The sequence below is a fragment of the Myotis lucifugus genome, unplaced genomic scaffold (genome assembly GCF_000147115.1).
Source record: "Myotis lucifugus unplaced genomic scaffold, Myoluc2.0 scaffold_92, whole genome shotgun sequence".
In the NCBI taxonomy this organism is placed as follows: Eukaryota; Metazoa; Chordata; class Mammalia; order Chiroptera; family Vespertilionidae; genus Myotis; species Myotis lucifugus.
Window position 1 is genome coordinate 3,632,600 of NW_005871140.1, and position 25,757 is coordinate 3,658,356.

General features: G+C 41.8%; 2 protein-coding genes across 10 annotated transcripts in view; one reads left to right on the forward strand and one right to left on the reverse strand.

Moving 5' to 3' along the window:
* ELP4 (elongator acetyltransferase complex subunit 4) overlaps positions 1-15,045 on the forward strand; it is a 165,249-nt gene extending 150,204 nt beyond the window's left edge. The window contains exon 10 of the mRNA XM_006091609.3: positions 14,642-15,045. Coding sequence (XP_006091671.1) covers positions 14,642-14,773 — 132 coding nt within the window. The 3' untranslated portion in view covers positions 14,774-15,045. The remainder of the gene's footprint in view (positions 1-14,641) is intronic.
* Positions 15,046-15,191: 146 nt separating this feature from the next.
* PAX6 (paired box 6) overlaps positions 15,192-25,757 on the reverse strand; it is a 34,216-nt gene continuing 23,650 nt past the window's right edge. For 6 of the 9 annotated variants that reach the window (XM_006091624.3, XM_006091618.3, XM_006091619.3 and 3 more), the window contains 3 exons: positions 25,555-25,670; positions 21,984-22,134; positions 15,192-21,233 (listed from right to left, as the gene is read on the reverse strand). In XM_006091624.3, the coding sequence (XP_006091686.1) occupies positions 21,148-21,233; positions 21,984-22,134; positions 25,555-25,670 (353 nt within the window). In that variant the 3' untranslated portion in view covers positions 15,192-21,147. The remainder of the gene's footprint in view (positions 21,234-21,983; positions 22,135-25,554; positions 25,671-25,757) is intronic. The other 3 variants (XM_006091623.3, XM_006091616.3, XM_023756379.1) reach the window with 2 other exon arrangements.

Below are 25,757 nucleotides of genomic sequence, written 5' to 3' on the forward strand. Positions count from 1 at the left end.
TTTCTCAGACTAAATTGATTCTCTGCTTACTTCTTATCTGTGAAGTCACTCCAGCATAGCAGCTCTTTGGAGCTATGTCCTCATCTCTAATCTGTAGCCCTCAGCTTGAGCGCTGGTCTAGTGCTGCCCCATCCCTGCCCTAAGGCATGCGGAGCGAGGGCTCTGGCTTTGCCCAGTCTGTTCACAAGCTCCCTTTTGAGACTGGTGAGGAGGGAGGTCTGTGGAGGGGGGAGATAGATGTCCCGGGTGACTATTTGAAACCAGGGTAATTTGTAAGTTTGCCATAACTTTTAAGTGAGAATTGCGCTGGGGGATTTCAGGGTTAGCATGCTTTCAGGAATCCAGAGGAAAATGGAAGTTTCTTCCCATTTCAGAGGGCTCTGATATGAAAGATTATTTTGTTTTGTTTTGTTTTTCTAAATTTTGCCAAGATTTCAGAAATTAATCTATAGACTTAAAAGATACTAAATGTTCATGACAGCATTGCCATATTATATATTTATATATATATAAACAGGCATAAACACATATGCACATATACACACGTACACTCGCACTTTTGAAATAATGCTACTTAATACCACCTGGGTATTAATTTAAGTTTTGAGCAAGTGAAATATACACCACCTAGAACAGTGTACCTTTATCTGACCATGAAGAGTGAAGAAAATCACTGCCGTAATCAATACTTTTTGTTCATTATGGAAAGTTTTTATACAATCAGTATAGAGAAAGCCACGTTTTATTTTGTCAAACCAAAAACATACTACCTACTCCCCTTTATATAAAAACTAACACAACATGTCAAAAATGACAGCAGAGCCCTCAGCACACATGGAACTGGTGAAAGAAATGAACAGTTTGGCAAACATGAAATATAAAGTTAATTTTTGTACAATTTTCTTTTCATTCACATTCATATCAGGTAGACTTTGTCAAATACCTATAGTAAAGAAGGACTTGTTCATGCATGTAGAACAAAATAAAATAAGATTAAAAGCCCCAGGAAATCAGCCCGCTTCAAAAAACCATTAGAGTGGTGCCTCTCCCTCAAGCTTTACAAATGTGCTAATTGTCATGTTTCAGTCATGTAAATATGTCTCAGCATAGAGTAACCAAGATTTCCTGCTATAGATGCACTGCTCTCCAGGGGTGTGGGGGGAGGGAGCGACGAAGGACTAAATAACACACTGTAATGAAACCTGCCTTTGGGCAGCACATGCTTCAGTTCTGAATGCCCAGAAATACTTCGCAGCCGCTCTAGGCTGCCTAGCAATGGGGATCTCTAATTCTGGCTAGCTTGACAAAGTAAATACAACTATTGAACATAAGGCAGCTCCTAAGAAAAAACAACAATTCCCCCTTGTAAACACCTACACTTGGCCCCATTAAAAATTCTTTCTTCATACCCAGGAACTAGCAGACCCTTCAATGGGGGTGGAGGGGTCTCAAAGTAACTAAAGAGGAGCTGGGAGATTGAATGCTGTCAGAATGGTTTACATTGCCATTTCCAGTGACATTCTGCATACACTGTAGGGCATTATGCAAGCAAACACATTGGCCATTTTGCTTTTGGGACTCATTCATGGCCAGCCTAAAGGAAATATATGTATATGTATTATTCTATGCTTACATACAAAAATATGTGATTGCCACATTTCTAAGAGGAATGTTCATCAAAAGCTACCAATTCTGAAACTTTAGTGGAGTGCTGTTAATATGGTAACTTAAGGGATTATCTGATTCAGAATCCCCTGATTTCTGCTTCTTTACATCTAAGAATTCATATATTCCATCAGCTATGTATCAGTCAGGCCTTTGCCAGTGCCTACGTTGAATAGTAAATCTGCTGTAGTTCTACAGTTCTCTAGGATTTAGGGATCGACATAGAGTTTACACATTCATCTGTCTGCTAATAGTTGACTTCCTGAGTAGAAGGCTTCAGATTATAGTGAAGAGAAAACATTAGTTTGAATTCGAGTAGACAAAAACAAGGAGGACGTTACCTTTTGTCAGCTCCAGAGTAGTTTCCTATGCTTTAAAAGCCAAAGGGGATAAAAAGACATTCTCATATAGTTAGTAGTTTGAATTTATTTCTAAAAAAGGATGTGTGTTTTTCAAGCTCAACATGCAGATCTAAAAACACAGTGTTCCTAAAATATCTTGTTATTCATAAGCCACCTGAGAGGTAGTGCCCAAAATATTGCTCCTACAAGGTTTCCTCCCTGGTCTTGGGTATAAAAGGGGCTTCCTGGACAAAGCAGGCTGGACGAGCCTATCAGAATGACAGTCTGTCCACAGAAAGAGGCCGTCTCCTCCCATTGCCCGCCATCCAGCTGTAGCCCTAGGTCTCAGGCACTGCTCAGCCTGGCCTGCTGAAACTTCTTTCAAACTCTACACGCTCTGGAGTGTATATGCTCCTGCCTGCCTTGTGTAGTCCACAACAGAAAGCCTGGGGTGAGCAGCAGTTGCAGGCCAGTGAAAAGGTTGCCAGGGTGGGAAGCCCTGCTACACCATTAAGGAAAGAGGAATAGAAGGAAGTCAGTTGGGGAGATATGAGGAGACTCATTTAGGCGATGGTGCACACTCAGGGGATCACAGGGCTGGATGGTCATGGCCATGTGTGACTTACCCACCCCATTCCTTTATCCCAGAGAAGGAGCTCACCAGGGTTGGGGAAAGATCTTTCGCAGTGTCTCTACTGTCCAAGTTTCCATGACAATTTGAATCACCTTATTCCAACTGTTATTGTGACTTTTTTCAGTCCTGCTCATATTGGAACTTTAGCAAGATTAATACATGCAAAAGAAAAAAGAAAAAGACTCTGCCTTTAGTTTGTATAGACAGTATAACCATTTTAAGTGAAGTTCTCCAGGCGTAATCTAGTTTGTTCTCTGTCTGTATCTGAAGTAAGGAAGAAAAAATAATATGACTCTCCCACATCTTAAATGTCTAAAAATTGGGGAACACTGGGACCAAAACATGGTGGTATTCTTAATACTGTGTAGTCCAAAAGATTCTGACTCACGTTTTAAGAGGATTAAGCTCAGCAAGCCGTTCTCACAAAACAGTGCTGCCAAAGTCTCTCCTCCCTAAGCATTTCACACAGAGCCCAACCCCTCCAACGGGAACCTTCGTGTTGGGCAGGCATGACACAGAGAACCACCGCTCCCCACAGGAGGGGGAGGGGAGATGTGGGTCACTCAGTAGATAGAATGTTCTTTCTCAATCAGAAGGAAGGATCTAGAACAGCCAGGGTACACCACCTTTTGGAAAACTCTGTCCTTAAAGAGTATATATGTTTGCAACAGTTGTTGTTTTCTGTTATTGAAAATGTCCATGCATGGTTTTGTAAGGCTATGGATGAGATAGCCCTGTATTCATAGAAATAAGTTTACATCACTCCCTCCTTGTCCTTTGCTCACTCACCACAGCTTATGAACCCTACACCATCTAGTGCCTACCTGCCAAGCCAGGCTTCTCATAGCCACTCCCCTGTTTATTGACTGCTTCAGAAAAACTGACTTTTTTTCTATCCTTAAAACATGCCAAGCTTATTTCTGCCTTAAGGCATTTGCATTTGTTACCTTTGCCTGGAAACTTCTTTTTCCAGGTGTTTATAAGTCCCTTCACAAATTTAGTCCTTAGCTCAGATGTACCCTTCAGAAAGGTCTTCACCAGTTAAAGTGGTGCCCCAGCCAATATATCACCATGTTTGATTTCCTTAAGGGTACCTCTCACCATCTGAATTACCTTCTTCATTTGTCTGCTTTCCTATATGTTAGCTGCCTCTCCTTAACTTATGTAAATGTCTAGTATGTATTATCCCTTTCTGAAGTTTTCAGTTCTTTGAAAGCAGAGATCTGGCCTGTCTTATTCAGTATTTTATTTCCAATGCTTAGAAAAGTTCTGGCATGTAGAGTGATGAATAGGAATGTGGCCTTTGAAGCCAGGCTGCCTGAGTTCAAATTCCATTCAAATGTCCATGAGTTGCAACCTCACTTCTGCTCCTTGCAGTCTTGGTCCATGGTCTACAACTAGCAGAAACCGAAGTGTAGAAGTGAAGTCTCTATTCAGGATGGCCATGCATTCAGGGGTCCTTCTACTAAAGGGAAAAGGAAAAGTACATATTCAAGGATAATTATGTCTCTGTCATAGTCCACAACCCTTTGGGACCCAAAAATACTCAGCCTTCTTCCCACACACTTACTGCCTCTTCAGGGGTGAATGGGAATCCTACTGTCTAGAAATGGCAAAAATTCTCTGCCCCATAGTACAGGACTTAGTCCTGTTTGTAGCCCCAGTTCTGCTCTCTGGAAGGATCCCTCTTGTCTGTGGCCCTCTGTATCCCGTTAGGAACTTATTCCTTGTCCAGTATCATTCACGGCTACATGGAGTCGCCACTGGAGAGTTGGCCTTGGGGGCTGTGCAGTTTTCACAGCCCGCTTATCAATAGATCAGGTTTGGGACCTAAGATTATGTTAGGGATTGAATAATCATAGACTTTTGACCAGGTGTGTGGTTTCTTTGGCAATGCAATTCCCTCAGGACTTTATGAGGTTCCCCATCTCTTTGCTTCCCTTCAGTTCCACATGCAGGTAATCACAGCCCAGGAGTTGTCTAGACATAATTCCAGGATTCAGCTGCAGGAAACAGATCCCATCGAATTATTTTGTGCGAAAGGAAAGTTTATACCGGAAAATTGAAAGGGCTGGAGGATACCGCCACCAACTTGGGGTTCCTAAGTTCCTGCTACTGACGCTGCAATGCTCCTTAACCCCCATGAAGCAAGTAACTGGATACTGAAACTGGTCTCCCCTCCACTTCCAGGGATATATCTATATACGTATCTTTATATACCTTCAGATAAATATAGAGAGATAGAGATAGAGATAGAGATAGAGATAGAGATAGAGATAGAGATAGAGATAGAGATAGAGATAGAGATAGAGGTAGAGATAGAGATAGCCAATTGCATCCATGAAAGCAGCAGGAAGGCAACTCCTGCTTTTCTGTTCCACCTTGTAAACCTAGACCAGATGCATCTAATTAGATAAGCCTAGTTCACACCCTGCTAGCCTCTGACCTGCAGCAGGCACACCACGTGGAGGTTGGAAAGGACACTTGTCCACCACAACTGTTACGTTGTAAGACTTTAGTCGTATTTTCTGGCCTGTCTGTTCTTCCCATAGTCCTCTCTTTCATAGTATTAGTAACTAGCTGAAGCCGTCAATAATCAACATGAAAGGGAAGGCAACACCCTTAATCTGACCTTTGTCTCAGCCCTGGCTCCCATTTCCTGGCCACCCTCTCTGCAGGGTATTCACCAGGGATGAGGGGCACCACCGTCTCCTGGGAAAGTTGTCTGCCTCCTAGTGCAGATGCAGAAGCAGTTGGGTTTCCCACCTTCTGAGCCCCCAGTTGCCGAGCCTGTCGTCAATGTAGATGGCGGGCTGCAGGCAGAGCACCTCCCTTTAGGGCCACGGGCTCTTCTGTCTCTTCTTCCCATTTCTATAGCTCTAACCTAACTTATTTTTCTTCTATAAATAACTTTGCCGAAAGTGGCAAGAGGGAGCTAACACACTGATATTCTGAATTTCTCCGACATTTTGCCTAGAGCCACTGATTAGGAGGTAAGGTTTGCCTTCCAGGTTCTCATAGGCATAAATAACAAGGGCCACAGTGTCTGACCTCAGAGCCCACCTTCCAACGCTAAGCCAGCACATCTTTAGATCACAGAACTCGAGCGCTCCATTCTCCAGGTACAAGTTCTGTGTAAACAGGATATAGGCCAGGATTTCTAGTACAAAGTTTAAAAAATATAGGAGTTCATGCATCTCTCAAATAATAACCCAGGTCAGTGACCCCGGGCTCTTTTGGTGGCCAGAGAGTGTCAGGGACCCTAGACCACTTTTGTCACTGTGCTGTGTCCTCCTCAGCCTGTAGCTTCCATCGGATGGTCCAGGATGGCTATTTCAACACCTGCCCTCAAGTCCATGTTTCAGCAAGTGAGGACCTTAGTTTTTATATGCCTGCATATGTTGAAGTCATCAAACCAACAAGCCATAAATATGCTTTATCTTCCTTCCTTCACAAATCTACCTTCCTAGAAAGCTAAGTTTAAATGTAGGTTCAGGGTTCCACTCCAGAACATCGAGATGTGGAGAGAATTGGCCTGCAGCCCACCTCCTTCCTCTTCCCACCCCTGCCTCCTTCCCAGAGCCGGCGCACATACTTCCCACGCCAGCCTACACATCCAAATCCCATCCACACACCCAAATCAGCAGTCCTGGCTACTCCAGGGGCCCGAGATGTGCACACAGACAACACAGCCCACCCTTGCAGGCCGAACCTGGGGAAGAGACCTGTGCAGGCTTTGTGGCCATTTGAACAGGGAGTTCTGAGGTTTGACCACCCAGAGCATGTCCTGTAAAGAAGGGTTCAGGCTCTAGATGGGCATGACCCCTTTGCCTGTAATTCCTCACCCCATGAAGAGGGGTGGATCAGGGCCCAGGGCAGGAGCCTTCTTGCCAAGGTTGAATAGCGATACTAAGGGAAAGGAGAAGTAAATGGCACCTCCCCCCCCTTTAAGGATCTGACCCTACACTTAACCATAGCCCTTGTGCTCAAGGTGAAGTGACCAGAGCTTAGTCACTCAGCCTCACCTATTGGCAAGGGAAATTGGGAAGTGTGGCCTCTATTTTGGGAGGCCATGTGCCCCAGACGTATGCAGATTTTTTACTCAGTGCAAAAGAAGAGAATAGACATTGGGAGTACGCTAGCAATCTCTGCCACAGACATGTGCCTTTTCACAAATCACACTTTTGTTTAGACAAGCGAGTTCCTCACAGTCTGCTTTCAGAGGTGAGTTTGGAGACAAGACAATGCTGTCAGTTATAATTGACGGTCAAAATAATTGCACACCTGAGCATTTTAACACGGGCAGCCAACATGTAGTGTTCCAGCGCTGAAATTTTGTCTAATTTTCAAATCAACCAGAAAGACCCAAATGATTTTTTCTCACATCAAAGGATATAGCCCGATTATGACATTCGGTAAAAACAATTTTAATCTTGAACCCTGCGAATGAATTGGATCTTAAACCAAAACTAAAACCTAAAACCTGACCATGTCTGGCAGAATTTTTTCCAGAAATCTTCAGCCACTAAAAATGTACACCCACCAAACCAAGAAGAGCAAGAACTGCTCTGGCATGGTTTCCCCCGACCTATTCTTACAGCAGAGTAACGCAAAATTCACCCAAAGTAGGCAGATGCATCTTCCACACTGCATAATGTTAACCCGATGTAGAATAATTGCAACCTAATATTACATTGTAATAATGTAGTGATTATGGAATAATAGAAATTTAATCATGTAGAATATAATTACATAATAGCACATAACATTGCTTTTTTATATAAATCGAAACAACGCTCTAAAATCTTGTGAAGAAATAACAACAATACTGTGATGGTGATGATGAATATAGCAAGTCTGTTTCATATGCCTCCTCCCCCTATCCTCCTCCCTAAGTGCCACTGGAAGGAAATCAGTCTTTCCACAAAGGAAGGGAAACATTTCTTTTTATGTAAAGAGTTAGAGCAGTGGTTCTCAACCTTCTGGCCCTTTAAATACAGTTCCTCGTGTTGTGACCCAACCATAAAATTATTTTCATTGCTACTTCATAACTGTAATGTTGCTACTGTTATGAATCGTAATGTAAATATCTGATATGCAGGAGGTCTTAGGCGACCCCTGTGAAAGGGTCGTTCAACCGCCAAAGGGGTCGCGATCCACAGGTTGAGAACCGCTGAGCTAGAGAGACTCTGAGCACTATGTTAGCCCTGCCCTTTGGGCTATGGAGGCATCGTTGTGCATGTCCTTGGTCAGAAACTAAGAATAGAGCCCCAGGCAGCCAGCTATAACTCATACATGAGCATTGAATACTTCTAGAAGATGATTCTTTTGCTATGGCCCCTCTCAAAACTATTGAGAAGTTGTCTCCCAGAACCATTTGTTCCTTCTTCATAGTAATGGATTTGTTAAACATTTTTACATGTTTTAAAACATTTCCCAGCCTCCCTTGCAGCCATGTGTAAGTTCTGGACATGAGTGGAAGTGTTGTGTCCAACTTCCAGGTCTTGTCTTCTTGATCCCTTCTTCTTCCCACCAACTGAGAGAGAACAGAAACATCAGCCCTGGAGGCAAGTGGAAGCCCCTTGTTGAGGATGGCAGACCAGTCCTTCCAGCTGAGAATTACCTAACCTCTGGACTGTAAATTGGGAGAGAAATTCACTTCTACCTTTTTTAAGCTGTTTGTGAAGGGGGTGGGAGTGTCTCTATATGACTACTTGCCTATACTCTGATTCATTCCCTGCCCTTCAGAGCAGGACCTCATAACACAGAGCCTGGCCACAAAAATCCTCCAGGTGAGGGACAGCTCTTGAAGTAACCTGGTATGGAATAGAATGCCATGCCTTTTGTTAATTTGTTTCCTCTTCATTATGTAAAGAAGGGGGAAGTCTCTTAAAACTTGAATGAAGAAGCTGCTGCTTCTTCTAACAGTTATTTTATTGTTTTTTCAGCAATGGAGACGTGCAAAAGATAGATTTTTAAATTGAATGGACCCCAAATTGCCTCCTTCATACAGCCATGCATACTTCCCTGGCCCAGAAGCCGGGCATCCTGCAGGCTCCATTTCACTACTTTTAGACTTTTTAAATCTTTCCAGAAGCAAAGAGCATTATTGCAGTTCCCTTTTATACTTCTTTGCAGAGCCTCAGTAGAGGGCAATACATACTTAATGCCCGGGCTCGGCTTAGTGACTGAGCCCTGCTGGCTAAGTCCGACATTCTCTTGCTATTGCTTATAATTATGTTGGTGTATTATATTTGTAGACTCACTTCTTGCCCTGATAAACTCACTGATTTTTATCTTTTGTACCATATTTTTATGAGTCGCCTCAAATCCCCCCCTTTTTTTTTAACAAGAATAGATATAAATTAATGAGTGTAGTACTTGATAGTTCATAGAACACCTGCATCTCACTTGATCCTGGAAACAGTCTTGTGGGGGGAGAATGATTCCCTGGTGATAGAGGAGGATGCTGAGGCAGCTTATCTGAGGTCACACGGTGAGTGAGTGCCAGGGAGGTAGCAAACTGTCGCTGGCTGTCTCTGGGAAGGGGCTGGTGTAGAACCACGTGTTCTAAGCTCTTTACAAGTTTTAGATTAAATTGGCTGTGTCTTAAAGAAAAAAGACTGTTAGGAAGTATTTGGAGATATTAACACCTATTTCAGTTTTTGTGAAAAATACACAAAGTGTGACTTTTTCAGGAAATGTCAAGTTTTAAAAGAATTAGAACAAATCTCTATCTGGTAAGGGTCAAAATGTACTACATCAATTGTTTTCAGAAAACAAACCGTAACTGATGGTTTGGTGTTGTCCAAATACAAAAAAATTGTAAACTGATTAAACTTACTTTAATGGGTATTAACCTGCAATTTGTCTCAAATCCAGGTGTACTCTGGATTCATTATCTTGCCCTGTCTGCCTGGGAACTGTGAGTTGCTGAGCACAGGTCTGGCAGGTGGGGAAAGGAATTAGGAAGGGAACTGTGGAGCCAGGAAACCCAATCCTGTGTATCTATAGGATCTGGTTTGTTGCTAACTCAAGAAGGAACAAAATACAGACAGTGTCTTAGCCCACAGAGAGAGAGGCATGCAGAGGGGAAGAATCTCCAAGTCTGGCTGGGCTTGGAATCTCCCGGAGCCACAGAGCAAAGCATTTCCACTGTTCCTTCTTTATTATGGCCCAGGGTCCCTATGGGCCTAAGGGTGCCCTTTGGCAAGAGCCCCCCAAATATGCCAGAGGATTTTGCCTGCCTCCCTGTATCACAAGAGAAAGGGGACCCATTAGTCCAGAGGTGCTGCTGCAAATGGCCCAGGCCTCTGCGGGAAATTGGGAGTTGCCACACCTTCCCAAATCCCTTCGCCTACATAAAAGCCATCATTGTAGACAAGGCATTGATGGAAAAATAGGCGCCAGCCAGGTATGCATCTCCTGCATCAGCAGCATAGTCCCTTCCTTCCAGAACTGGGGGAAAGGAGATCTGGTGGGAAAATTTCCACTTAAGATGTAAGATATGAGAAAGATTAATACCTTGATTTCATTTACAAGGTTGAAAATAGTATTTACCATTTTATAGTCTGACTAGAGGCCCAGTGCATGAAATTCGTGAACCGGGGGCGGGGGGGGAGGGTGCGAGGAGGGCTCAGCCTGGCCTGCACCCTCTCCAATCCAGGACCCCTCAGGGGATGTCTGACTGCCTCTTGCAATCCGGGACCACTGGCTCCTAACCGCTCGCCTGCCTGCCTGCCTGATCGCCCCTAACCACCTTTGCCTGCCTGCCTGATTGCCCCTAACTGTTCCCCTGCTGGCCTGATTGCCCCTAACTGCCTCTGCCTCACCCCACACCTGGGACCCAGGATTCCATCCTCCAGCCGGTCGCAGGCACCCGGGACCCAGTCTTCCCTTCCTCTGGCTGGCCGGAGGCACCCAGGATCCGGGCTGGCTTCGCCCAGGCAGCTGCAGCTGCAGGGGACCATGGGTGGGCGGCTTCACCCAGGCCGCAGCCACAGGCACCCAGGACCGCAAGGCATGCGGCTTGTCCCTCTCCCGAGCCGCAGCCTGGCTCATCCCCATTCCTCTCTTGTGAGCTCATTTGTGCCTGGCTGGTCCCCATTCCTTTCTCCCCAATGTTGAGTGTCTGAGCTGTTACATTGTGAGGGCATGACGACCATTTGCATATTAGCTCTTTATTGTATAGGATTTTTATTTAAACCAGCGGTTCTCAACCTGTGGGTCGCGACCCCTTTGGGGGTCAAATGACCCTTTCACAGGGGTCGCCTAAGACCATCGGAAAACACATATATAATTACATATTGTTTTTGTGATTAATCACTATGCTTTAATTATGTTCAGTTTGTAACAATGAAAATACATCCTGCATATCAGATATTCACATTATGATTCATAACAGTAGCAAAATTACAGTTATGAAGTAGCAACGAAAATAATTTTATGGTTGGGGCTCACCACAACATGAGGAACTGTATTAAAGGGTCGTGGCATTAGGAAGGTTGAGAACCACTGATTTAAACCATTGCGCACTGAAACCCCAAAGTCTAAAAGCTCAGATACCACCCTGGCCGGTGTGGCTCAGTTGGTTGGAGCGTCATCCTCTGCACCAAGAGGTGGCGGGTGTGATTCCTGGACTCTCCCTCCCTCTCTCTCTCCCACCCCCACCTCCTTCCTCTCTCTAAAAATCAATTACTAAAAAATATTAGAAGAAAGAAGTTCACATGCCCCCGCAGCCTTGCAGCTGAGTTAAAGGACGTCACCGTGCTATGCAGAGTAGCTGCCCCACAGCAGGTTTGTTAAGGAGACAGATCTGGTGCAGCAGCATCAGAGCATTTCCACGTCAGGTGTGTGAGTGCTTTGGAAGCCTCCGAGGAGAATCCCTGACACGCCTGGCAAGCCCAGAACCTGGTCTCTCCTTCTTCCTCGCTGCTTCACATCGCACTGACGTGGTGCACAGGGGGAGGCCCGGAAAGAAGGAAACAAACCCACTGCTTGAGAATTTAGACTGCAGAGCTCACTCGCTCAAGTCATAATCCACAAAAGCCAGCAAAATCACACACAGGTTCGCATATTTCCAAGAGCCACCCTTGGGCTTTTTCAAAGGACAGGAGTATGCATCTAGGCTTTGCAATGTACCATTTGGTTAGAAACATTTAATCACATCTCCCCAAACTGTTGTGCTTAGAAGTTACACACCAATGGATTTTTTACTTCAAAGCCAAGCAACCTGAAAGATTTCCAAGCATGTCACGCATCACATTTAGCTGCCTTTGCTATGAAGGGCTTCCAGCCAAACGGCTCACACTCGTAGCCTAGAGAAGCGGAGGCAGAGAAAATTTTCAGCAAATAGTAAGCTCCTGAAATACATTGTATTATGCTGGTTCTGAATAAACTACACCAGTTTCCTCATTTAGATGATCAGAGCTGTTCATCTAAATGGATCTTAAAGATATATCAGCTCTACTCTGTGCATCAGAATGCAATAATTCATTACTTAACATCTAGCCCTTCTCCTGCAGCTTTTTCTTGCTCCCCTCCCCCCACCATGATTTCTGCCTCGTCTCTGTCTTGCCTATAGACACCACCTGAAGGGCTCACTGTGAAGGTTACCTGTGTGCTTGTCCTGTTGGTGTCACTGGATGGTAAGCAAAGGCCCAGTGTGGAAGTTGTCCTGTTCACATATCCTCTCAGAATGCCTTGCTTTGAGTCACTTCTAAATATTTGTCGGCTCCCATTGATTTCCTAAACAGCCTAATCACCCTCTGGCTTCATCTCTGTGAGGTCCCAACCAAAAGTGTGCACACACATTTTAGTTTTGTTGGGGTTCTTCTTATACCCTATGTTTATATTTCAATATTTAGGATATACAGTATAAGGGAATTTGGGGGGATGGGGCCAGCTGCAGGCAGCTGGGGAAGATGGCCCTGATTGCAGGCCAGGCCTAGGGACCGTACCTGAGCACGAATTTCATGCACCAGGCCTCTAGTACAGTATAAGAGAATTTGGACTAGTAGGTTTGCTTTGTAACCTATTAGATAAGCTTTGTGAGTTACATTTAACCTTCAGATCATGCATGCATCCTAGTCATTTTTCCTTTGTTCATTAGCAATAATTACAAGTTCTTAAAGAAACATTAAAAGTCAGACGTATAATTAAATGTCTTTCCCTCCTGCTTCCTCACATGAACAGTGATAGAGTTAACACTACAGAGACATCCATAGCCTCAGACTTCAGTCATGCGCGTCCTTTAGGTTCCTGGGCCTTTCATGCTTTCATTTCTGCCTGAAATCCTTTGTGGAACAAACTAGGGCATCAAGAAATGAAAGGATTATTTAAAAAAAGAAAGAAATATGTCTTCATTAGAACTTTCTTATCAGTCGAGAAGTAGGCATTTAATTACTTAATATGCAACAGGCTGGATGCTAAGGATACAAATGAATAAAACTATATGAATATTCCTATCTGGATATTCCAGCTTTTCTTGACCTTTATGACATCTTTGTTGATCATATATCTGTACACTAGTGTCTTTCATCCTAGATGTGTATTCATTGAAAAATGCGTACATGTAGGCAAACTGAAATCAGGGAAGAATATTTTCATAAATTATTTTCAATCTGTTAAAATATTTTGAGCCTCTGCACATAGATTGTGTTTACATAAACAAGCCTTTTATCGGAAGAAACTAGCCAAAACATATGCTTGTGAATCACAATATTTTGACCCAAGAAAAAATGTTTCTACCCTTTTCCATCTTCAATTTTTTTGCCATATCGGAGTTTTCCAAATGAAGTGTCTCAGATAGGTTGTCTCCAAGTCAGTTCACCTCTACGAGGCCTCGGTTAGTCACCAGTGGACGGTGACTTACTTACCTTTAGCCTTCCACACACAACAGATATGTTCCTTTGAGGTTGGATGTTTATGAATTTGGTAGAGATCCTTTTGAAAAGTTAAAAGTTCTTTTGAAATATGAATATATCTCCTCAATTATAGTAACTGCTATGTAACTAGGGACAGTTACTGCTTAAAGCAACCTGTACCTGCTTAAATCAACCTGTATCTCAAGATAAACAATTAGCACGGGGAGGTGGTCAAAGCTGCACTATACTTTTGAAAGCATGACCCAATGTCATGCATAGAAACAAACTTTCCAAGACCTGTGCCAGATGTTACAGCTAACCCATCTGAGCACATGAAAAATACTAGCCCTTAGATTGGTATCATTTTCTTCATTATTATGTCAGTATTTATTTCTGTGGAAATCGTAAGTTCCTAGAGAAAGTACAGCCTTGAAATAGAATCATCTTCAGGTCAACTTACTAGACCAAGGGAAGCAGGTGTTTGTGGGAATCCTTAATTGCTGAAAAGCTATATTCCAGGGGTCCTCAAACTTTTTAAACAGGAGGCCAGTTCACTGTCCCTCAGACCGTTGGAGGGCCGGACTATAGTTTAAAAAAAAACTATGAACAAATTCCTATGCACACTGCACATATCTTATTTTGAAGTAAAAAAAACAAAACGGGAACAAATACAATATTTGTATTTGCATGTGGCCCGTGGGCCGTAGTTTGAGGACCCCTGCTATATTCGATTGAAAGATAACATTTCGGAGCTCTGGCAAAACCAAAACAAAGCCAAAAAACAAGCCTGCCATCATTATGTGATTTTTTTTTTCAATTATGCTTTTATTTATGCATCTACATGTTTTTATTGCTACCTAAATAAGAAAATCTTCATACATTTAGGTTTGGATTCTAGAAATGCTCCACTGAGATTCCTGGTCCCGATTTTGTGATGGCTGTAATTTGTGAAATCTAGGAGGGGCCGAATGGTTATATTGGGCTTCAGTCTGAAGACCTGTTTTAATAGGAATTTTATATGCAAGGCTAAATGCTGATCAACAGAGCATAATATTGTATCTTGAAATGTGCTCGTGAAAACAAAATTAATTTTTTTTCTTCTTTCTTTCCTTCTCCCAAACCATCTTCTGCCGTAGCGACTGCATTTGCCTCCAGACTTGTCAGACACAGTGAGCCGCTCAAGCAAACCGGATCTGGCAGACTCCACCAAGCTGCAGGGCCCAGGCTGTGGCACGATGGCCGGAGGCAAGAAGCACCTGGACTTCTAGATGCCTCCCTAGTTGTTGCACGCAGAATTATGACACTCTAATTATGAGTGCTAAGAGCTTATGTAAATATTTTTCTTAACGATCTGACCCTCCAATTCTTGAAAAACACAGGATTGCAAAATGATGCCCCCAGTCTTCATTTTTTTAAACCAAATTTTTGTACAGAAATAATACAGAAGAAATACTTTCATTTTAAAAATGTGTTTTATGCTACCTCTAAGGAAAATAGGCACTTTTATTTTTAAATAAAATGTCAAAAGTTCAAGATGCCACACAGTGGTCATGGCTGTATATTTATTAAGGCACTTAGCTCATGGTAAAGTGCGAGTCACAGGGGGGTAGTGTATAAAGCATTCTGAAATTCAAAATTGTGTATGAAAAACATATTTTCTCTTTCTTAAAAAGTCACTTGCCACCCAAAATGCTAAGCTTTATAAAACATTGAAAAATGTGTTTGCTAATATATGAAGACCAATAATAAAATGAATTTGCATTTATGCATCCTATGATTAAATTGATGAAGACAAAATAATATTTTGGGATTAAGCTCCATTAAAGGTAATTAGTCTGCTGTAGTAGTTAATGAATATAAAGGACTTGAGTGCTAGAAAGCATAGAGAAAGAAGTTGATGGTCTTCTATTTAGTAATCTTAAACAATTGAAGTCAGCACTACGAAATTATGTCAACACACATAATTTGGGATTGAAATTCAAACTGACAGCTACATTCATGCTAGAAAACTGGGGAAAACATGTATGGAAGCTTGGTGAGGGATTTTTACAGAACATAGGGCTGAGACAAAGCAGAAAACGAGCTAACTCAGCCTGCATTAGGTAAACTCTTTGTTAATTATGAACATTGAGCACTTACATTTATAACCATATAGACATGTATTTGGGGTTTATAGCATACTGAACCAGTTTTCATATGAAACACTAGGATTTTGAATCATAATTCTACACTCTCACAGCTTTTGATAAATAGTAGACCAAAAAAAATTGTTAAGTAATTTGCATATGTAAGTAAAAAGTTTCAATTTTTTAAAGCTATTTAAAGCTGTTACAACCTAAATTTCCAAAATACATTTTCAAATATGTTAGAGTATTTTGAAGCAGTTTTATAACTAGCATTTTAAGTAGTTTGCTTTTAACATACCACAAATTACACTTTATTTGTTCTTGACAACATTGTAGAAAACAAAGACTAGGTTTTTAAACTGTCTAACCAATCTGATGAATGTCAGTCACTTAAAAAAAAAACCCACTGTAGCATAAACACACACTGTATACAGCTTTTATTCAGAATTAGAATAATTGAATCAATGACAGTGATTCGCCAGGATGTCAAATCTCTCCATCAGATCCTGTCACTACCAGTTTATTTTTTGTGATCAAAATCAAAAAGACAACTATTTTGTCACCCACTATTTCATTAGTACTAAAAATCAGATTTCTTTTTTCCTTTTTTTTTTTTAGAATGTCTGGTTTATTTTTTTTTCACTTCTTTTAATTCAAGAGACACAAATTCTTTCCCATTTTCATTTCAAAATAAAGTTTCAGAATTGATCTGTCAGTTAAAATTAGAGGGCTTTTTATATTAAGCAAAGGTGCTTTTAAAATTTAAAGCAACTTCAGAAACTCAATTTAGTCCATAGATAATAAAGCATGTGCAGTTACTCCCCAAAAGCTTTGCTATATCCTTTGAAAGCATTATGAACAATATGAATAAATTCAAATGACTATTTTAGTCTGGTTATTATTTTAATAACTCTAACCTTTTTCTTACCGTGTTGTGACTCATTTATGCAAACACACAACGGAACAATTACATAGCATTGGACTCTGAAAAAAAAAAATGTGAGGTCATCAGATATGTAAATTGCTTGTCAAAAATACTTAATAGGTCATTGATTTACTACCCTGGCTACCATGTCTATAAAATTAGCAGCCAATTACTAGTTAATGTATGCTTTGCAAACAGATAAATGCTATAAAAATTGAGCATATTTGATCCCAACTTATTTTAAATATAAAAGAAACTTTTCAAACTCAGTAAAAGTGAATTTTGAACAATAGTACTTGGGCCTTCCAAAAATTAGATGCAAGTGTTTGGTTGTTCTGATTCACTAGACAGGCTTTATAAAAATTAGCTACTGAAGAGGGATGTATATTTTTGTTTTCCTCTGATAAAAATGTATTTTCCTTCTGGAAGCATTATCCAATTAGCCATATGTTAATAATTTACTACATAAAAATATCACTGATGCTACCATAGGTATGTGGACCATTTTTGATACATTATGAAATATACATTCTATAAACAGATTTTTTCAGTTATCAACTTGTCTCAAATACTTATGTAACAATGGCAAGCAGAGTTTTTTTTAAATGTTTCTAAAACTTCAAAACCCTCTCTGGTATTCATTTCTTACGCTAGATTTGCCTTTTTTTTTTGGTGAGGTAAATATTTTGACCACTGCAGTCTGCTCAGATCCTGGGGTTCTAAGACCTTAGGAATTACTTTCTGGTAACCACCAATTTCCACTTTTCTCTTTCTCTCTTCCATTTATTCTTTATTTGTACCTCCGGGATCTGCGATTACTAACACTACACAAAATAAAACTACTTCAAAAGAAGCAACACTTGGCAATCGATTCCCTGTCTTTCTTTTAATTTTAAAGAATCAGACACAGGCATCCTCATACAAAAGGAAAATGGGGGTGGGGTGGCCCCTATTCATTTGTTTAAGTCCATTATGAATGTCATTTCTAAAACATCATGTTAATGCCTTCCATAGATAGTCACCATCAACACCATCAAATTTAAGCAAGACTAACTTTAAATACTTACACTCTGAACTTTAAAACTGAGCAGAAGTGATGAAAAAAAAAAAACAGGTGAGGTTTATTCTGGAGAAACAAACAAAGGAAGAATTTGTGTTTGGTTTTGGTGAGCCAGACATTCAAAGAAGAGCCTTCTTTTTATAATCTTGTTAATGTGAAGGCCTAGGGAAAACCAAGAAGCAGAATATAGACACCACCCTAAGATGACAAAAATTCACAAAAAAAAAAAAAATGCTGAACCTTAACAAATACTGTATCTCAGGAAACTGGTTATGATTTTTTTTTTTTTTAAAGCAGGAGGAGATGAGTATGTGAGCCGTATCAAGAAAAGTCAGTGGGTCACCACGTAAGAGTCAGGAGGTACAGCTTTGGAGGGAAAATATTCTGGAAATTTCTTGTAGTAAAAAAGAATTTTTTTACTCAGTAACCTGAATGTTTCTTACTCAAACATTCACCTCTGACTCTGTTCACCTGGTCTTCCTAAGCCAGCCAAGTTTGAAGGAAAAGTATAAGTTGTTAGTCGTGTGGTTCTACTGAGGACACCCCCAAATACCAAGCCACCGTCCTGAAAGATGGTGTCAAAGCTTCCCTGCGGAGTTCCCACCAATACATACATACATACATACATACATACATACGCCTAACTGTAAATAAACAGTTTCAACAATAAGTCGAAGGCAGCCTCCTGGGCATTGCTTCCACACAGTGCTGGCCATGCTGTCCCCGGGAAGGTGCCCAGAGCTGCATTCAGGGTACCGCTCATCTCCCCAGGGTGAGAGCAGAAGGCATGGCAGCCTTGCATCCTGGTGGATCAGAGGGCTTCTGCAGCTGAGCAGCCGCTTCTTCCAACTCGGCCAGGCCGTGCCACTGTGCCCTGGAAATCTAGTCCCTCAGAGGTCACGGGCCCAAGTGCACACGCACCGACTCTCCACTCCCCCAGCACTCCCCTTCTCCCATTCCCAGCTCCTGCACCCAAGGGCCACCAGTTCTAAGTCTATACACAACAGAGCCATGGGCCAGAACTGGTTGCCTAACCCTGGCCCAAATCACAGCCAGTTGGAAACGGTCCCCCTTCTTCCAGGGAAGAAGCCAGGCAGCAGCTGCAGCACACACCACACGTAGCCCTTCCGACAGTTCCCTGGATACATGTCCCTCTGGGAATGTAGGCTGTGAAATGTCAGGAGGTAAAAACACCTGCATGGGCAACTGTACCAACAGTGCATATGTCTGCACATGCCACTGCGGAAGTGTGCAAGCATGCAGTGCAGACTGACATTGAATCAAACTACACACACACATGAAAAAGCTACAATCAACCTAGAAAGGTGTCTCTAAATGCACAGCAACTCTGGTGGAATAAACGCATTAACACATAGCATGCCAGAGAGATGAATCACAATGATCTGTTCACAAGTGACTCCTTAACGAGAAAATAGGAGATGTGGAGGTAGAAGGTTGTTTTTTTAAAGCCTCCAATTAATTTCTATATTTCTGATCATTTGCTTTTGGGGGTTCAAAACATAACAAATAAAAAGCACAGTACAATTCAGTGGAAGTGGGTCTTTGTCCCCAGAGGTTTCTGCCTGTGCAAGCATTTAATCTAGACTGCCGGGACCCCCAGCCTTTGATGGAAGTTTGCAGAAGGAAACATCTATATTGACTTATGTGTTGCACAGAACATACAGAAATAAAAGTCTCAGACAGGTTTTCAAAACAACAAAGGCTTATTTTCTTCCATCCTTTGCTTGGGCTCAAGCACTCCTGCCCTGCGTGCCGCCACTTTAAACATGATCAGATCTGTGCTTCATTGCAAATAACAACTGACCAACAATGGGCCCTGCTTCATAGATTTGGGAATGTTTGGCTTAAGCTGCCAATGACTGAAGGCCTTTAACTCCCACCGGCCAGTCACAGTCTGCTTTGTTGTTGTCTGTTGATGTGTCTGTGCTCATTATTCCTTGACATGCAACATCCCCCCTCCACCCTCCAACCATCCACAACCGCACAGAAAGGGAGATTCAAATGGGAACAGCTGTAGTGGTTCAATGGGGAATGATGCCTCTGTGCAAAGGGGAGGGAGAGAGAAAAGGGAGAAAGGCAACAGCTTTCACAGAGTCTTGTATAAGAAATCTACTTTTGAATATACTTCAGTGAAATCGCTGTTGAAATAGGCTGACAATGGAAATCTGCCCAGATTGAAAATGTCAGCCCTAATTCAAAAGACAATTCTTAGTTAATAGCTTGTTGCATTTTTAAAATTATTTCTAGACTTTGAGCTTTTGGATGAAATGGCTAGCTGGAAAATGTTTCCATTTAGTATGTGCGTTGTGGGCATAAATGGGCACAGATCTACATGCAGCTTCAAGTAGAATTTTTTTCTAACACATTTCTGATTTATGATATCTTTAAGAATTATTTCTTTAAGGATCATCGGGTTTTAAAATAGAGAATGTATGAAAGTAACCATTGGTTTAGAATGTTACTCCAACATGGGAACAAAATTTGTAACACCACACTGTAAGGTTAAAAAGAAAATAGTATAATAAAGGAAATACAAAGGCTTTGGCATGGTTTTTACAATCAACAATGGTTAATTTTGATATGTAGTTGTGAACAACTTCAAAACACTTAAGTTTAAAACTCTTGCAAGCACTTTTAATTGATTAGGAATGAATTCTAGATGCACAAAATGATTGGACTGTGAACAGTAATACAACTATATCTAAGAACAATAAACTTTTGTTGGCCAAAAAAGAAACGCGTGATTGCATGAAAATGTGTATAAAACATCTATAGAGTATTCTTGTCAAATATAAATGAAATTAACTTTATTATAGAAATCATTCTGAGGATTTCTAGGGAAGACAAATACTTACATTTTGACATAAAACAAATTGGATTATATCGAAGACACACTCTACCTTTTAGCTATCAACTTTTTTCTTCCTTGAATTTATATCTTACCCTTTTTTGCACATAAACTTCATCTGTTAACAACCTTTGGAAAACCAACAGATATTTCTTACATAAATCTAGTGCATGTTGTTCCAGGTTTAATTATATGCAAAGGAATGATTCAAACTTGGAACCTCAGTCCATAAACTATGAACAGATGGGTAGAAGTAGTCGATATATCTTGATAAAATTCTTAAATTCATGGCGAAGCTTGTTGATCATGGTTTCCTTTTTTTAAAAAACAAAAAACAACTTCATGACCAGCACAGATCAAATGTCCATCCAGTCTACGTTGTTCTTTTTTTCATTATTACAAATGCCCATTTACAAATAATACACCAAAATGAATAAAAGTTTGGATACCAAAATGAAGATTTGTTCCAACTGATCTCATGCCTTCTGTATACAAAGGTCCTTGTTCCAAGTCCGTCCTCCAGTGGTACAATACTGGACACAATCGCAGAACTTTGAAGTGCTACTAACAGCCATTTTCCTTTCCTTCCTGAACGCCCAACTGCCGTGTCCACATAGTCACTGACTGAATTAACACAATATATTTTTTCTTTCTCTTTTTTTTTACTGTAATCTTGGCCAATATTGAGACATATCAGGTTCACTTCCAGGAACTTGAACTGGAACTGATACACCAGGGGAAATGAGTCCTGGAAGTGGATGAAAAAAATAGCCATGTAGATATTCCCTTTGAGAGACAGGCAAGGAGTATGACTTCATAGGTTCAAACAATGAGCTCTAATGCATTCTCACATTTGTACTGTATTTTTATATATCTTCAAGTGTTACACACCAAAGTAGCAGCTTCAGAAGCCACATAACATTTTGACACACCCCTATTGAATCCCAAGTCCCCTACGCAAAAGGAAAGAAAAAGCGCCCCATTGGTTGGTATGTTTGGAACCTCATGAAAAACTATCTCCGGAAAACCAATGTGGTACTTCAGTTGCAATGAGAAGCACAGAGGAGCTAGCGGGAGAGAAATCTTCCAGGAAGCACTCACTGCGCAGCTCAGGGAGCCCTCACTGCTGAACTTTGGCTAATGATAGCTCCTCCGAAACCTTACATTCGCAGGCCTTGGCTTTACAGACAACCTCTGTGACCAAGCTCAGGAAGAACAACTTTGCTTTCTGTCTGTATGGTGTCAAGTTACTAACCAGGTTGGCTGAATTTCCCTTTTCAATCAGTTTTCCCCAGAAAAGCAAGCAATAAAGAGTTAAACACACCATCACACAAGGCCAGGAGGTAGGTTTTGTGTGTGTGTGTGTGTGTGTGTGCGTGTGTGTGTGTGTGTGTGTGTGTGTGTGTTTTCTTTAGGTCAACTTTGAGTGAAGGGAGATCACCTGGCAAAAAGAAACTCCTAAGGCCACCTCTGCGCAGCCTGCGGAGCAGCGGCTCACCTGTGGAAGTGGTGCCCGAGGTGCCCATTGGCTGACTGTTCATGTGTGTCTGCATATGTGGGGGGGTATAGGTATCATAACTCCGCCCATTCACCGAAGGGCTGGTAGGCAGCATGCAGGAGTACGAGGACGTCTGGCTGGGGACTGGGGGCTGAGAGGAGAAAGGCAAACCTGTGGTTACAGAGAAACACATCACACAGCCACATCCCCAAGCTCCCTCCTCCCCAGAAACTCTGCCAACAGCCCTGACCATTAAAGACGTCCTCATGTAAAGTACTGGAAAATTCCATGTGGAAACTCTTAAGATCAGGCCTCCAACTAGTCCTTCCATTGTCCACTGCTCAAGTAAAATTGCCTACACACCAAACTTCTGAAAGTACTACAACCCAGCTGGCATGGCTCAGTGGTTGAGTGTCAGCCTATGAACCAGAAGGTCATAGTTCAATTCCAGGTAGGGGCATATGCCCAGGTTGCAGGCTGGATCCCCATTATGGGGCATGCAGGAAGCAGCCGATCAATGATTCTCTCTCATCATTGATGTTTCTGCCTCTCTCTCCCTCTCCCTTCATCTCTGAGATCAATAACAATATTTTTAAATAAATAAGTGTACTACAAATTTAGACAACTGCCCAGGTAGGACTTTTGTCCATTTTTATCTTGGATCTCTGCTGACATCTTTAGAGAAGCTATGGCATGAAGACTTTCATTAAAACACATCCTTTCTTCTGTAAATCCAATCTATTTGAGAACCCAGTGACCCCCAAATCCCATATCTCAAGCTTTGGGGCAGAGAGCAGTGGAAGGAGCTCTCTATAAAGTTGGGTTTGGGGACTTTGGGAGCCTTTCATGGTTGGACTCATGGGATTAAAGATTCTTTGAAGAGGCAGATCAGTAATGATCTCATATGAAAGTGGTCAGAAGTATCAGTAAATACCTAGCCCCATCCTAAGAATTAGCTGAAACTTCCTTATAGACCCACAAACCCAGACTGGGTTTTGTCCTTAAAATTGTGTTGCTACCCTCTAAATGTGTACAACGGTGATATAGAAGAGATGAGCCTTTCTCCTAACTAAATGAGAAATACACAGAACTGGGGCAAAACTCCTCATGAACTCTCACCGACAGAAAACTTGGGATGAATTAATAGAAGCATGACGTCAGAAACAAGGGAGAAGATGATAGTACTACTCTACTCTGCGAACTATAGAAATGTTTAACATCCCAACATCCACAGTCTCAGAGAGCATGACACATTAAAGAAGATTCAGAGGAGGACACCCAATCTTTTTGTAAAATGGTGGAAGATTTTGGTCAACATGATGAAGTGATGGACAGACAGACTAGCTCCCCCCATACACCAGCAACCCCTGCCCCTGCTCCAAAATCCAAAGAGTAGTTTTCTCTGAACAGAATCATCAATATTTTTATTTTCTTTAGGCTTTATGAATGCATGTATATTTTGGGTTGTATAGGTTGTGTAATTTTTTTAAAGTCAGTGAAATCAATTGACCCATGCCAGTTTATATGTGGAAACAACCCTAATAGAATAGCAGCATCTGCTTGTTTCTATCATTTTCCCATGTACACATTTGGTTATCTTCACAGAAACCTAGATGTTGCTATAATTTACAAAACTGAGCAAGCTACTCGGTGGCCTTACTAATGTCAGAGGATGACTGCTAACAGCAGGTTCAAAGAGGCAAGCAGGCCTTGAGGGCCCTGCCAGAATTTCAGCTTGCATTTGTTTCTAATTCCCAAAATCACTTCCTCCAGGCAACCAGACTTCTGGAAAATTCCAAGGCAGTTGTAGTAACACCAGCTAATGGGCTGTTAATCCCTTAATTTACAATAATTGCACTATGGCCAATAATATCCAGGTGCAATAAAAATAAACATGGAAATAATTCTTCTGAAGTTGCTTATCTAGCTGTTCCTGTATTAGTCTGAAGACTGTGAAACATTTATTTTGCTGTTATTTGGATTAGAAACCCAGCAAAAGATATTCAGTGGAGAATAAACACTCTGTAACCACAGAACTGTTTCCAGAAGGGGCTCATGCTGGTCAATCTCACACCATTGGCATCTGTAATTGTTGCACAGACAGGAGTCCTAGGAAAGTCACTGCAGAAGGCCCACCAGAAGACCAGTTTTTCCCCCATCCAGAATCCAATCAGCTGCAAAGTTCTAGTACATCCCACCTGCACTGTACAATTCCATCATAAAGGCTTAACCTGCTACAGCAGTGATGGCGAACCTTTTGAGCTCGGCGTGTCAGCATTTTGAAAAACCCTAACTTAACTCTGGTGCCGTGTCACATATAGAAATTTTTTGATATTTGCAACCATAGTAAAACAAAGATGTATATTTTTGATATTTATTTTATATATTTAAATGCCATTTAACAAAGAAAAATCAACCAAAAAAATGAGTTCGCGTGTCACCTCTGACACGCGTGTCATAGGTTTGCCATCACTGTGCTACAGGGTTTAGCATGTGTAGGGGCTGATAAATATTTGGGACAGAATTGAGAGTAGGTAGGGACAGGTTGTTATACCAAGTAAATAGCATCAACCCAGGCAGCTCGGAGTGCCACAAACTCATCACATAATTCTTGGCAAAGACACACTAAATTTCTAGCCAATACCTTCTATGTCTTTTCTTTATTGTAAGATGTACAAAGAAAACTACTTGTTTCTCTATATTAAGCATATACCACTATGCAAATATGAATCCCATTTCTGACCCATTTTATCTTCCTCACTAGTTTATCACATATAATGCCCAAAATGCATACACAGATTATATATCCTATATAATAAAACCCTAATATGCAAATCAACCGGACAATGGAACAACTGGTTGCTATGACACACACTGACCACCAGGGGGCAGACGCTCAATGTAGAAGCTGCCCTCTGGTGGTCAGTGAGCGCCCACAGTGGGAGCGCGGCTCATGGCTGGTGAGCGCCGCAGCAGTGGTGGGAGCCTCTCCTGCCTCCGTGGCAGGCGGCCATCCCCCGATGTGGGGAGCGGGCCTAAGCCAGCAGTCGGACATCCCCCAAGGGGTCCTGGACTGCGAGAGGGCGCAGGCCGGGCTGAAGGACACCACACACACACACACACACACACACACACACACACACACACACATACAGTGCACGAATGTCATGCACCGGGCCTCTAGTCTATTATATGAACACATTAATATAAACCCCAATTTTATTTCTAACCTCTTACTATCTGATAATGTGCCAGCATTATTTCCATTTTCCAGGACAAGTTTCACTAACATCCAAAACATGCCTCCTTCCCACCCACCATTATCAAGTTAACATTCTCTGTGAGCAATAAGCAGATAAACTTGACTGAACATCGGGTTTTTATATTTTTAAGGGCATGAATCAATCAATCAACTAAAAACTGGGTTGACTGTTTTCATCTCAGACTAGACTGGGCAAGCCAATTACTGCAGTGAGAAAGGCTCCCAAGGGGGCGTACAAGGCCAATGAAGTCTGCAGGCCCTGACCCACTCCCCACCTCCGCTAAGCAGGCAGCTACAGGCCTCACTTACTTGCATAGGCAGGTTATTGGCCATGGTGAAGCTGGGCATGGGTGGCAGAGCGCTATACGTATTGGTGAGGGCTGTGTCTGTTCGGCCCAACATGGAGCCCGATGTGAAGGAGGAAACTGCAGGGAAAGAGACACAACCAACAGTCATGTTGAGAGTCAGAGCCCAGGGCAAGGGGGTTTAAACAGATTTCTTAGTAGTATTAA